At 43.6% G+C, this 15,972-nt stretch overlaps 1 protein-coding gene across 1 annotated transcript in view; it reads right to left on the reverse strand.

Moving 5' to 3' along the window:
* Positions 1–260: 260 nt before the first annotated feature.
* Positions 261–15,972, reverse strand: part of LOC120993498 (cysteine-rich venom protein 6-like) — a 29,033-nt gene continuing 13,321 nt past the window's right edge. The window contains exon 4 of the mRNA XM_040421997.1: positions 261–715. Within this exon, the coding sequence (XP_040277931.1) occupies positions 366–715 (350 nt within the window). The 3' untranslated portion in view covers positions 261–365. The remainder of the gene's footprint in view (positions 716–15,972) is intronic.

The following is a 15,972-nucleotide window of genomic DNA, read 5'->3' on the forward strand; positions in this document are numbered from 1 at the left end:
AGCGAAGCAACTGTCGGGAACAATCAGCAGCAATAACAATCGTAAGTAATGAATGATCGTTTATTCAGTCGTTCATTTGGGCAATTATCTGCTTATGTAAAAAGGTCTGATCTGCATGCTAGAGCTCAGTTTCTAGACACATCTACCCTAATTCAGAGAGACTGAAATGCCGATGAGACAGGGGACAGTCAGTTTTGGCTGATTGTGATCTGATTGGTCAGATCCTTATCGCTTTATGAATCAATAGAAATGAATGAAAACAAGCTTTACAATCAGTTTATTTCCATTAGACATGACTCCATATACAGTAGGTCTCTTTACATTTTGATCATAGCTAATAAGGCGCAGGGGCCGGTTTATTGGTTTTAGCCAGCTTTGGGGCAGTCCTGAGGAAGGACACATTGGTCGCTGTTGGGCAGGCGCACGTAGCCACTTTTGCAGGAACAGCCAATTTCACAAAACGTGAAACATATCGGATCAGGCTGTTTTTCGCAGACATCGAGGCAGTTATTGCGGCAGCCATTTGTCGTGTTGCCCTTGCAGCATTCTTCTATCTTCACGCATTTCCCGTTGCCACTTTCTACAGTGCCAAATGGGCAGAAACATCCTGGGCGGCACACCGCAAGATCACACCTAGGATTTGGGTTATCGCAGGTTGGAGGACAGGGGAGCCTACAGTCATATACTCTGCCACCCGTACAAAGTTTATCATTGACTGCAAAAAAAAGAATAAAGAAGAATGAAAAGGCGGCCATGATTACCAAGACCAGCACCACCCCTGTACCTAGGTGCACTAGCTCTGCTGCATTCACTTCAGTAGGGTTGTGTCAACAATTCAATATAGGGGTGGCTTTTTTAAAATATATATTTTTTTAATTCTGAACAATCATTTTGATTTATATAAGGATTTCTGGGAATTACACAATGACGACCAGTCACCAATTTGCAGGGATTGATTAAAGGGAATGTCATCAGAAAATGACCCTTCTGTTGAAATAATTTTTTTATGTTTCACATATTTTTTAAGAATTTTTGATGATGTTGTTTTCAATTTTCCATGCATTCCAGATATTTAACTCCTTTCCAACCAGCAGCGCTGGCCGGATCTCTAAAGATGGCACCTGCCCCTGAGCAGAGCGGAGCGCCATAGCCGCGGAGAGGGGAGGGTGCCTGCTGTTTCATACAGCAATTGTCCGCGACCCATCGTTGACATTTAACTCTTCAGATCCCGTGGTCAAACCTGACCACGGCATCTGTGAGCGCGAAAACTCAGAAGCACATGCTTCCGGTAATGCTCCAGCCCCACCACGGTGGCGATCAGAGGGGCCAGAGCTTGTATAGAGAATGACAGGAGGATGCTGCATAGTAGTTTCTATGGAGCCCTTGCCTGTAATAAGGCTCCATAGGAAACTAGTGCATTTCTCATAGACTCCAAAGCCAATGCATTGGAGTCTATGAGAATAGCAATGTAGTGATTGCTTGTAATAGTTCCCTAAGGAAACTATAAAAATGTTTAAAAAATTTTTTTTCGTTTTTAAAACTAAAAAAATATAAAAATTTAAAAGCCCCCCTTTCCCAAAATAAATAAAACATTTTTTTAAAAAGACACATCATGGGTATCACCATGTGAAAAAACACCCATACTATAAAAATATAAAAATATTTTCCCCATATGGCAAATGGAGAAATGGTAAAAAAAAAAAAAAATCTAAATGGCCGATTCACAGTTTGGTCGCTTTCCCACAAAACGTTAAATAAAAATTGGTCAAAAACTATACATACCTCAGTATGGTATCAATGAAAAGTAAAGATCACCCCGAAAAAAAATGAGCCGTCACACAGCTCTGTACACATAACTACAAAAAAGTTATAGGAGTCAGAATGTGGCGAAGAAAAAATTCTAAACCTTGGAAAAAATATGTTTATTATTTTATCAGTATCAAAACACAAGAAAAACTACACATATAAGGTATCACCGGATTCATACTGACCTGGAGGAAAGAAAGTAACTGGTCAGTTTTATCTCACAATGAACGCTGTAAATAAAAAACCCGTAAAGATTTTTTTCCAATTCCACCCCATTTGGAATTTTTTTCCTGCTTCCCACTACATGCAATGCAATATTGAATGGTGGTCTTGGAAAGTAACACTTGTCCCACAAAAAAACAAGCCCTCATACGGCTATGTGAATGGAAAAATAAAAAAGTTATGGCTCCGGGAAGGCAGGGAGCGCAAAACAAAAACGGAAAAACTTCCGGGGTCAAAAGAGCCCTTACATGGGAGAGTTTTCTAGGCCTGGTCTGAGGTCACTGTACAAGATGTGACAATCACCTATTGTGAATGGTGGATCCTGTCTTATCTGTACACAGAGGTGGTATCATTACAGGCAGGATTCGGCGACTTTCACACCTGCGGTTTTGCTGGATCCGTCATGGATCAGCAAAAAGGTTTCCGTTCTGATAATACAACCGTCTGCAGCCGTTATGAACAGATCCGGTTGTATTATGTCTTCTGTAGCCATGAAGGATCCGTCTTGAACACCAACGGATCCGTCCCCATTGACTTACATTGTGTGTCAGGATGAATCCGCATTGCTCCGCACCACATCGCGGACATAAAAACTCTGCTTGCAGGATTATTCTGTCCGTGACGGGGACGCAACCAAATGGAACGGAATGCATTCTGGTGAACTCTGTTCCCTTCAGTTCAGTTTTGAAGAATGAATGGGGATAAAACGGAAGCGTCTTCCCCCGCTATTGAGATCCTGTGACTACTAAGGCTACTTTCACACTAGCGTTAACATTTTCCGGTATTGAGATCCATTATAGGGTCTCAATACCGGGGAAAAAACGCTTCCGTTTTGTCCTCATTCATTGTCAATGGGGACAAAACGTAACTGAACAGAACGGAGAGCTCCAAAATGTTCTCATACCGGAGAGCAAACCGCAGCATGTGGACAGAAAGCAATCTGAGACAATAGAAAACGGATCCGTCCCCCATTGACTTTCAATAGAGTTCATGGCTATGTTACAGATAATACAACCGGATCCGTTCAGAACGGACGCAGATGGTTGTATTATCAGTAACGGAAGGGTTTTTGCTGATCCCTGCCGGATCGCTAGTGTGAAAGTAGCCTGAGAGAGGAGGACCGCTAGCCCGGGCCTTTCCTCAGCATCGAACCCTTCTTCTGCCGGGGAGGAGAGCGGAGAGGCCGCTCAGTGTCTCACCTGTATTGTTTTGCACCTGAATTCCTCCAGTAAAGAACTGGTTACTGCAGACCCCGACTCTCTGGACTTATTTCCCACTGGGGTGCACCCCGCCTTACCTTCCATTCCGGGGAGCAGCAACACATGGTGACACCTCGACGGAGAACGGGGGACCCAGCGCATCATTGGGGTCACCCCAAACCCGCCCACTGCATGTGTATGTGTATACCTATATGTGTACCACTGTGTATGTGTATACCGCTGTGTATGTGTATACCTATATGTGTACCGCTGTGTATGTGTATGCTGCTGTGTATGTGTATACCGCTGTGTATGTGTATACCGCTGTGTATGTGTATGCTGCTGTGTATGTGTATGCCGCTGTGTATGTGTATACCGCTGTGTATGTGTATACTGCTGTGTATGTGTATACCGCTGTGTATGTGTATAACACTGTGTATGTGTATACCGCTGTGTATGTGTATACCACTGTGTATGTGTATGCTGCTGTGTATGTGTATACTGCTGTGTATGTGTATACCACTGTGTATGTGTATGCTGCTGTGTATGTGTATACCACTGTGTATGTGTATACCGCTGTGTATGTGTATACCGCTGTGTATGTGTATACTGCTGTGTATGTGTATACCGCTGTGTATGTGTATACCTATATGTGTACAACTGTGTATGTGTATACTGCTGTGTATGTGTATACCGCTGTGTATGTGTATACCGCTGTGTATGTGTATGCTGCTGTGTATGTGTATGCCGCTGTGTATGTGTATACCGCTGTGTATGTGTATGCCGCTGTGTATGTGTATACCGCTGTGTATGTGTATACTGCTGTGTATGTGTATACCGCTGTGTATGTGTATACCACTGTGTATGTGTATGCTGCTGTGTATGTGTATACTGCTGTGTATGTGTATACCTATATGTGTACCGCTGTGTATGTGTATGCTGCTGTGTATGTGTATGCTGCTGTGTATGTGTATACCGCTGTGTATGTGTATACTGCTGTGTATGTGTATGCTGCTGTGTATGTGTATACCAATGTGTATGTGTATACCGCTGTGTATGTGTATACTGCTGTGTATGTGTATACCGCTGTGTATGTGTATACTGCTGTGTATGTGTATACCGCTGTGTATGTGTATACTGCTGTGTATGTGTATACCGATGTGTATGTGTATACCGATGTGTATGTGTATACCTATATGTGTACCGCTGTGTATGTGTATACCGCTGTGTATGTGTATACCGCTGTGTATGTGTATACCGCTGTGTATGTGTATACTGCTGTGTATGTGTATGCTGCTGTGTATGTGTATACCAATGTGTATGTGTATACCGCTGTGTATGTGTATACCACTGTGTATGTGTATACCGCTGTGTATGTGTATACTGCTGTGTATGTGTATACTGCTGTGTATGTGTATGCTGCTGTGTATGTGTATACCAATGTGTATGTGTATACCGCTGTGTATGTGTATACCACTGTGTATGTGTATACCGCTGTGTATGTGTATGCTGCTGTGTATGTGTATACTGCTGTGTATGTGTATACTGCTGTGTATGTGTATACCGCTGTGTATGTGTATACTGCTGTGTATGTGTATGCCGCTGTGTATGTGTATACCGCTGTATATGTGTATACCGCTGTGTATGTGTATACCGCTGTGTATGTGTATACCGATGTGTATGTGTATACCGATGTGTATGTGTATACCGATGTGTATGTGTATACCGATGTGTATGTGTATACCGCTGTGTATGTGTATGCTGCTGTGTATGTGTATACCGCTGTGTATGTGTATACCAATGTGTATGTGTATACCGCTGTGTATGTGTATACCGCTGTGTATGTGTATACCACTGTGTATGTGTATACCGCTGTGTATGTGTATACCGCTGTGTATGTGTATACCTATATGTGTACCACTGTGTATGTGTATACCGATGTGTATGTGTATACCGCTGTGTATGTGTATGCTGCTGTGTATGTGTATACCGCTGTGTATGTGTATACCGATGTGTATGTGTGTACCACTGTGTATGTGTATACCGCTGTGTATGTGTATGCCGCTGTGTATGTGTATACCACTGTGTATGTGTATACTGCTGTGTATGTGTATACCTATATGTGTACCACTGTGTATGTGTATACCGCTGTGTATGTGTATACCGCTGTGTATGTGTATACTGCTGTGTATGTGTATACTGCTGTGTATGTGTATACCGCTGTGTATGTGTATACTGCTGTGTATGTGTATACCGCTGTGTATGTGTATACTGCTGTGTATGTGTATACCGATGTGTATGTGTATACCGATGTGTATGTGTATACCGCTGTGTATGTGTATACTGCTGTGTATGTGTATACCGCTGTGTATGTGTATACTGCTGTGTATGTGTATACCGCTGTGTATGTGTATACTGCTGTGTATGTGTATACCGATGTGTATGTGTATACCGATGTGTATGTGTATACCTATATGTGTACCGCTGTGTATGTGTATACCGCTGTGTATGTGTATACCGCTGTGTATGTGTATACCGCTGTGTATGTGTATACTGCTGTGTATGTGTATGCTGCTGTGTATGTGTATACCAATGTGTATGTGTATACCGCTGTGTATGTGTATACTGCTGTGTATGTGTATACCGCTGTGTATGTGTATACTGCTGTGTATGTGTATGCCGCTGTGTATGTGTATACCGCTGTATATGTGTATACCGCTGTGTATGTGTATACCGCTGTGTATGTGTATACCGATGTGTATGTGTATACCGATGTGTATGTGTATACCGATGTGTATGTGTATACCGATGTGTATGTGTATACCGCTGTGTATGTGTATGCTGCTGTGTATGTGTATACCGCTGTGTATGTGTATACCAATGTGTATGTGTATACCGCTGTGTATGTGTATACCGCTGTGTATGTGTATACCACTGTGTATGTGTATACCGCTGTGTATGTGTATACCGCTGTGTATGTGTATACCTATATGTGTACCACTGTGTATGTGTATGCTGCTGTGTATGTGTATACCGCTGTGTATGTGTATACCGATGTGTATGTGTGTACCACTGTGTATGTGTATACCGCTGTGTATGTGTATGCCGCTGTGTATGTGTATACCACTGTGTATGTGTATACTGCTGTGTATGTGTATACCTATATGTGTACCACTGTGTATGTGTATACCGCTGTGTATGTGTATACCGCTGTGTATGTGTATACCTATATGTGTATACCACTGTGTATGTGTATACCGCTGTGTATGTGTATGCCTATATGTGTACCACTGTGTATGTGTATACCACTGTGTATGTGTGTACCGCTGTGTATGTGTATACCGCTGTGTATGTGTATACCGCTGTGTATGTGTATACCACTTTGTATGTGTATACCTATATGTGTATACCACTGTGTATGTGTATGCCGCTGTGTATGTGTATACCGCTGTGTATGTGTATACCGCTGTGTATGTGTATCCCACTGTGTATGTGTATACCGCTGTGTATGTGTATGCCTATATGTGTACCAATGTGTATGTGTATACCGCTGTGTATGTGTATACCGCTGTGTATGTGTATACCACTGTGTATGTGTATACCGCTGTGTATGTGTATACCGCTGTGTATGTGTATACCTATATGTGTACCACTGTGTATGTGTATGCTGCTGTGTATGTGTATACCGCTGTGTATGTGTATACCGATGTGTATGTGTGTACCACTGTGTATGTGTATACCGCTGTGTATGTGTATACCACTGTGTATGTGTATACTGCTGTGTATGTGTATACCTATATGTGTACCACTGTGTATGTGTATACCGCTGTGTATGTGTATACCGCTGTGTATGTGTATACCTATATGTGTACCACTGTGTATGTGTATACCGCTGTGTATGTGTATACCGCTGTGTATGTGTATGCCTATATGTGTACCACTGTGTATGTGTATACCACTGTGTATGTGTGTACCGCTGTGTATGTGTATACCGCTGTGTATGTGTATACCGCTGTGTATGTGTATACCACTTTGTATGTGTATACCTATATGTGTATACCACTGTGTATGTGTATGCCGCTGTGTATGTGTATACCGCTGTGTATGTGTATACCGCTGTGTATGTGTATCCCACTGTGTATGTGTATACCGCTGTGTATGTGTATGCTGCTGTGTATGTGTATACTGCTGTGTATGTGTATGTGTGTACCGCTGTGTATGTGTATACCACTGTGTATGTGTATGCTGCTGTGTATGTGTATACCGCTGTGTATGTGTATACCGCTGTGTATGTGTATGCTGCTGTGTATGTGTATACCGCTGTGTATGTGTATACCGCTGTGTATGTGTATACTGCTGTGTATGTGTGTACTGCTGTGTATGTGTATACCGCTGTGTATGTGTATGCTGCTGTGTATGTGTATACCGCTGTGTATGTGTATACCACTGTGTATGTGTATACCGCTGTGTATGTGTATGCTGCTGTGTATGTGTATACCGCTGTGTATGTGTATACTGCTGTGTATGTGTATACCGCTGTGTATGTGTATACCTATATGTGTACCACTGTGTATGTGTATACCGCTGTGTATGTGTATACCGCTGTGTATGTGTATACCGCTGTGTATGTGTATACCGCTGTGTATGTGTATACTGCTGTGTATGTGTATACCGCTGTGTATGTGTATACCGCTGTGTATGTGTATACCGCTGTGTATGTGTATACCGCTGTGTATGTGTATACCGCTGTGTATGTCTATACCTATATGTGTACCACTGTGTATGTGTATACCGCTGTGTATGTGTATACCGCTGTGTATGTGTATACCGCTGTGTATGTGTATACCGCTGTGTATGTGTATACCGCTGTGTATGTGTATACCGCTGTGTATGTGTATACCGCTGTGTATGTGTATACCGCTGTGTATGTGTATACTGCTGTGTATGTGTATACCGCTGTGTATGTGTATACCGCTGTGTATGTGTATACTGCTGTGTATGTGTATACCGCTGTGTATGTGTATACCGCTGTGTATGTGTATACCGCTGTGTATGTGTATACCACTGTGTATGTGTATGCTGCTGTGTATGTGTATACTGCTGTGTATGTGTATACCGCTGTGTATGTGTATACCGCTGTGTATGTGTATGCTGCTGTGTATGTGTGAACCACTGTGTAAGTATATACCTTTCCCCTGTCGTCCTCGGCAGCACATGAAGGGTTAACTGAGTCCTATTCTCGCCCCAGGACCGCCCACCTAGCTAAAAACAAGATAATTAATTAATTAGCAGTCCTCTAGGTCCCTATAAAGCACTCCCTCTTTCAAACCTCCAACATGTTTTTTTCATGTCCTGATTCTGGACAGGTTTCTAGCCCACCTCATCTGGAGCCCTCATGCCTGGGGGGTGTCCCAGGCTTAGGCTCAGAGTCCAGCTAGCCATGGGGGTGCCTTGGCGCTGCTCTGTGGAGTATGTCCTCTCCTGTGCCGGGTTCGTGTGTGCAGCGATGCCTACAATATGCCGCTCCAGCGCTTCTCTCTCTGGGTGGCAATGGCGGTGCCTGCAAATCCCAGTGGAACGCATCGTGGAACGCAGCGTCGGCTGCTGAGTGTGACGTCATCAGCGGGCGCCCGCCCCCCGGGATTCCGGCGGCAAATTCTAATTTTCTCCTGTATTTAAGGTGGTATAGTCCATGCTCTCACTGCCCTTGTGCCTTGGCAGTCGAGCTCTATTATTTCTAAGGTACCCCTTATCCAGGCTCTGGTTTTGACTGATTACAGCCAGTTTTACCTGACTTTATATTTTATGGTATATATTTAATCTGTTCCTCTTCCAGATGTCCAGCCATTCCAGTAAAGGAGGAAAAAGAGCCAGGAAACACAGGCACAGGCTGTGCCAATCCTGCGACCAGCCTCTCCCTGATGACCACCAGGACGATTATTGTGGGAGCTGTGGATTAGAGGCGTTTTCCCATTCCCCGGAATCCTCACCCAGGCGTGTGAAGAGACATAAGAAGCAGCCCTTATGTATCACGTGTATCAAACCGCTTCCTAAGGGTTACACGTCAAACATTTGCGCAGCTTGTACTCAGCCGGAGCTTGTCTCTGAAGATAATACGAAAAAATTAATCTCCTTACTCGAATCCTTTCTGTCTCAGTCTAAGAGACAGAAGACGCATAAGAGGAAACGGGCTGATCCTAGCCCTTCTACGTCTCCCGAGAGGTCTTCTCGTTCGGAAGGGGAGGTGTCCTCTGGTTCTAGCTCAGATCTAGAACCATCCACAGAAGAGAACTTCTTGTTCAGGAAGGAGGATATTAACCGTCTCATCAAGGATGTGAAACATATAATTGAATCCAAGACGGAGACGCGTACCGACCAAGATGAGGGGAGCCTGTTTTACTTTCCTAAAAAGAAAGCACAGGTTTTTCCCAGTCATCCGGTGCTTGAATCCATCATCCAGAAGGAATGGAAACATCCATTAAGGAAGATGGATTCAGGAAGAAGAGCTAGGGCTATGTACAGGATAGACCCTGCCGAATGTGAGAAATGGGGGGCACCTTCCAAGGTTGATCCTGCAGTGGCCAGACTAGCGAAGAGGTCCTTTTTTCCATCTGACGACTCTACGTTATTAAAGGATCCCATGGATAAGAAGGCAGATAATCTCCTAAAACGGCTTCATTCATATATAGCCTCCCTGAAGAAGGCGTCCATGGCCGCAGTACCTGTAGCCCGTGCCCTGAGGGTTTGGTTGAGTCAACTAGGAAGGGATATTGAGGATGGCGTTGAGAGAGAAGATTTGCTTCAGCAGCTTCCTTCTTTGAAGATCGCGGCGGAATTCCTATGTGACTTCCCCGTGGATACCCTGAAAGGATTAGCCAAAAATATGGCCCTCTCCAACTCTATCAGGAGGTCTATCTGGTTGAAATTGTGGTCGGGTGATGTCCCCTCCAAGAACAACCTTTGTTCTCTTCCTTTTGAACCAGGGCGTCTGTTCGGCTCTCAACTTGACACGTTATTGGAAACCAATAAGGAAGATAAAGCACTGGAATTTCCTCTTGCCAGGCGCAGATTTCAACCCAGAAGCTTTCGGCCCTTCAGAAGGCAGCGCTTTCAAAGATCCGATTTTCGCGGGCGTTCGGACAGGAGAGGATCTGACCGAAGATATTTTGCCAGAACATCGGATAAGGGTAGGAAGAAACCAGAGGATAAACCCATCAAGAAGGAACTGGAGTATATTCCAGAGTATTTCCAGTCCCCAAGCCAGAGGGAAAGTGGCGCCTAATCATAGACCTCCGCTACTTGAATCAGTTCATCACAAAGGTTCATTTCAAGATGGAAAACATAAGGTCTATCACGTCTCTGCTTCAAGAAGGTCACTTCTTGGCATCCATCGACTTGAGAGACGCTTATCTGCATGTCCCAATAGAGAACGCGTCCAGACGCTTTCTGAGGATTGCAATTACCCTGGGAGGAAAAGTAAAGCACCTCCAATTCAAAGCCCTGCCCTTCGGCCTCTCATCAGCACCCAGGATTTTTACGAAATTAGCCGTAATCGCTGTTGCAAGTTTACGCCTACACAGATCTTAATTGCGGGCCAAAGACCTACAGTCCACAGGGTGATGAAAACCCTGGGTCATATGACATCAGTAATAGATGCAGTTCCATGGGCTCAGGCCCACATACGGGAATTACAGCAGAACTTGCTTCAAGTCTGGAAGTACAACCACAATCTCTCAGCCCGTGTCAGGTTGAGAGATTCCACAATCACGGAGCTGAAATGGTGGTTAAGAGGAAGGAATCTATCCAGAGGAAAATCCTTCCAGCTAACACCTACGGTGACTGTTACGACAGATGCCTCTTCCCGGGGCTGGGGAGCCCATCTTGGAAGCAGTTGGGTTCAAGGTTCTTGGTCCTGCACAGAACGACAGCTGTCCTCGAACTTCAGAGAGTTGAAGGCAATCAAGCTGGCATTACAACACTTTCGGGCAGATTTGAAGAACCAATCAGTCCTAATTCAGACGGACAATCTCCCTGCAGTTTTTTACATAAACAAGCAGGGAGGCACCCGGAGCCTTCTACTCCTTGCATTATGCAGGAAGATCTTCGCATGGGCAGAGAGGCACTTACAGAATCTAAGGGCGGTACACATCAAAGGCTCGTTGAATACTCAGGCGGATCTTCTCAGTCGGAGGAAGATCAGACAAACCGAGTGGGAGCTGAACCAGAAATACTTCCTGCAGATTACAGCCAGATGGGGTACTCCGTCTATAGATCTGATGGCCTCCAGGGAAAACAGCAAACTGCCCAAGTTCTGTTCCCTGAACGGATTCCAGAATCCAGCAGCAGTAGACGCCTTTTCTATAACTTGGAAGGACCAGTATGTTTATATCTTTCCCCCGGTACCCCTCATCTTAAGAGTCCTGCAGAAGATCCTATTAGAGAAACCTCAAGCGATCTTGATTGCTCCTTTTTGGCCACGCAGGCCATGGTTCCCACTTCTACTCCAGTTATCCAGAGGAGTCTACTGGAAGCTTCCATCTTATCCCGACCTACTAGTTCAGAACGGCCTGTTTCATCAACATCTGAACAAACTTCATCTCACAGCTTGGAGACTGAGAGGTCCAGACTAGAAGAAAAAGGGCTGTCTGTCCCTGTCATCAATACTCTACTCTCCTCCCGGAAAGCCTCTACGAATATCAAGTATGAAAAGATATGGAGGAAATTTTCATCCTGGATGTCAGAGAATGAATGTTCAGATATTACAGTCCCTGTTATCCTCCAGTTCCTGCAAGATGGATTCCAGAAGGGTCTTACTCCGAACACTTTGAAAGTGCACATGACAGCCATTAATGCCATGACAGAAAGCAGATTCGGACATCATTCCTTAATTAATCGTTTCTTCAAGGCCATTAAGAAGCTTAGACCGGTGGTGAGACACCCTATGCCTGTTTGGGATCTGTCATTAGTCCTCAGAAGATTGACCGAAACTCCCTTTGAGCCCTTAATAGACGCAGAACTTAATTGGCTCTCCTGTAAAGTTCTCTTTCTTATTGCCATCACTTCAGCTAAGAGACTCGGGGAATTGCAAGCACTATCGGTTAAAACACCGTATTTAAGAATCCTGCCGAATGGAGTTCTGCTGCGCACTCTACCTTCCTTTGTGCCAAAAGTTCCTTCTTCTGCTAACGTCAACCGAGAAGCATTTCTACCAGTCTTTTTCCCAGATCCCTCAGATGAAGAACAAGCTCGCTGGCACACCTTGGATGTCAAGAGGGCAGTTGAGATCTACCTTCGTAGGACGGAGAATTTTAGATTAGATGAAAATCTGTTTTTGTTATACTCCGGTCCTAATAAAGGTCACAAGGCATCTAAGAGTTCCCTGGCAAGATGGATCAAGTCTGTCATCTTGGAGGCATACACCATAGAGGGCATCTCTCCTCCTTCTCCGATTAGAGCCCACTCAACTAGGGCCACAGCAACATCTTGGGCTGAACAAGCGCATGTCTCCCTAGAAGAGATCTGTAGAGCAGCATCATGGTCTACGCCATCTACCTTCATGAAGCACTACCGGCTGGACATAGAAAATAAGAGCTCAGCCTATGGCACTGCGGTGTTGAGTGCAGCAGTTCAGTAATTCCCTCCCTTTAGTATCTATGCATATCCCTTCATGTGCTGCCGAGGACGACAGGGGAAAGTGAAAATTATTACCTGGAATTTTGCTTTCCATGAGTCCGAAGGCAGCACATACACACCCTCCCTAATAAATCCTTTTGTTTTGCATATTGCCTGAATCTATTTTTTATACACGTTGGAGGTTTGAAAGAGGGAGTGCTTTATAGGGACCTAGAGGACTGCTAATTAATTAATTATCTTGTTTTTAGCTAGGTGGGCGGTCCTGGGGCGAGAATAGGACTCAGTTAACCCTTCATGTGCTGCCTTCGGACTCATGGAAAGCAAAATTCCAGGTAATAATTTTCACTATATGTGTACCACTGTGTATGTGTATACCGCTGTGTATGTGTATACCTATATGTGTACCACTGTGTATGTGTATACCGCTGTGTATGTGTATACCGCTGTGTATGTGTATGCTGCTGTGTATGTGTGAACCACTGTGTAAGTATATACCTATATGTGTACCACTGTGTATGTGTATACCGCTGTGTATGTGTACCACTGTGTATGTGTATACCGCTGTGTATGTGTATACCGCTGTGTATGTGTATGCTGCTGTGTATGTGTATACCGCTGTGTATGTGTATGCTGCTGTGTATGTGTATACCGCTGTGTATGTGTATGCTGCTGTGTATGTGTATGCTGCTGTGTATGTGTATACCACTGTGTATGTGTATACTGCTGTGTATGTGTATACCGCTGTGTATGTGTATACTGCTGTGTATGTGTATACTGCTGTGTATGTGTATACCGCTGTGTATGTGTATACTGCTGTGTATGTGTATACCGCTGTGTATGTGTATACCGCTGTGTATGTGTATACTGCTGTGTATGTGTACCACTGTGTATGTGTATGCTGCTGTGTATGTGTATACCGCTGTGTATGTGTATACCACTGTGTATGTGTATACCGCTGTGTATGTGTATACCGCTGTGTATGTGTATGCTGCTGTGTATGTGTATACCGCTGCGTATGCTGCTGTGTATGTGTATACCGCTGTGTATGTGTATACTGCTGTGTATGTGTATACCGCTGTGTATGGGTATACCGCTGCGTAAGCTGCTGTGTATGTGTATACCGCTGTGTATGTGTATACTGCTGTGTATGTGTATACCACTGTGTATGTGTATGCCGCTGTGTATGCTGCTGTGTATGTGTATACCGCTGTGTATGTGTATACTGCTGTGTATGTGTATACCGCTGTGTATGGGTATACCGCTGCGTAAGCTGCTGTGTATGTGTATACCGCTGTGTATGTGTATACTGCTGTGTATGTGTACCACTGTGTATGTGTATACCGCTGTGTATGTGTATACCGCTGTGTATGTGTATACCGCTGTGTATGTGTATACCAATGTGTATGTGTATACCGCTGTGTATGTGTATACCGCTGTGTATGTGTATGCCGCTGTGTATGTGTATACCGCTGTGTATGTGTATACCACTGTGTATGTGTATACCGCTGTGTATGTGTATGCCGCTGTGTATGTGTATACCTATATGTGTATACCACTGTGTATGTGTATACCGCTGTGTATGTGTATACCGCTGTGTATGTGTATACCTATATGTGTATGTGTATACCGCTGTGTATGTGTATACCGCTGTGTATGTGTATGCTGCTGTGTATGTGTATACCGCTGTGTATGTGTATACCTATATGTGTACCACTGTGTATGTGTATACCACTGTGTATGTGTATACCGCTGTGTATGTGTATACCGCTGTGTATGTGTATACCGCTGTGTATGTGTATGCTGCTGTGTATGTGTATACCGCTGTGTATGTGTATACCTATATGTGTACCACTGTGTATGTGTATACCACTGTGTATGTGTATACCGATGTGTATGTGTATACCGCTGTGTATGTGTATACCACTGTGTATGTGTATACCGCTGTGTATGTGTATGCCGCTGTGTATGTGTATACCTATATGTGTATACCACTGTGTATGTGTATGCCGCTGTGTATGTGTATACCGCTGTGTATGTGTATACCGCTGTGTATGTGTATACCTATATGTGTATGTGTATACCGCTGTGTATGTGTATACCGCTGTGTATGTGTATGCTGCTGTGTATGTGTATACCGCTGTGTATGTGTATACCTATATGTGTACCACTGTGTATGTGTATACCACTGTGTATGTGTATACCGCTGTGTATGTGTATACCGCTGTGTATGTGTATACCGCTGTGTATGTGTATGCTGCTGTGTATGTGTATACCGCTGTGTATGTGTATACCTATATGTGTACCACTGTGTATGTGTATACCACTGTGTATGTGTATACCGATGTGTATGTGTATACCGCTGTGTATGTGTATACCGCTGTGTAAGTATATACCTATATGTGTACAACTGTGTATGTGTATACCGCTGTGCATGTGTTTACTGTTGTGTATAATATTGTATATGTGTACTGTTCTATGTAAATACTGTTTTATGTGTACGATACCATTGTATGTGTATACTGTTGTATGTGTATACTGTTGTATGTGTGTACTGTTGTATGTGTGCACTGTTGTATGTGTGTAATGTTGTATGTGTGTACTGTTGTATGTGTGTACTGTTGTATGTGTTAATGAATTCTGTGTATATGTATACCACTATGTACAGTGTTGTATGTGTATACTGTTGTGTGTGTATACTGTTGTATGTGTGTACTGTTGTATGTGTTAATGAATTCTGTGTATATGTATACCACTATGTACAGTGTTGTATGTGTATATTGTTGTATGTGTATACTGTTGTATGTGTATACTGTTGTGTGTGTATACTGTTGTGTGTGTATACTGTTGTGTGTGTATACTGTTGTATGTGTATACTGTTGTATGTGTATACTGTTGTGTGTGCACTGTTGTATGTGTATACTGTTGTATGTGTATACTGTTGTATGTGTGCACTGTTGTATGTGTATACTGTTGTATGTGTGCACTGTTGTATGTGTATACTGTTGTATGTGTATACTGTTGTATGTGTATACTGTTGTATGTGTATACTGATGTATGTGTATACTGTTGTATGTGTATACTGTTGTATGTGTATACTGTTGTATGTGTATAC

This window comes from Bufo bufo, chromosome 1 (genome assembly GCF_905171765.1).
Source record: "Bufo bufo chromosome 1, aBufBuf1.1, whole genome shotgun sequence".
Lineage (NCBI taxonomy): Eukaryota > Metazoa > Chordata > Amphibia > Anura > Bufonidae > Bufo > Bufo bufo.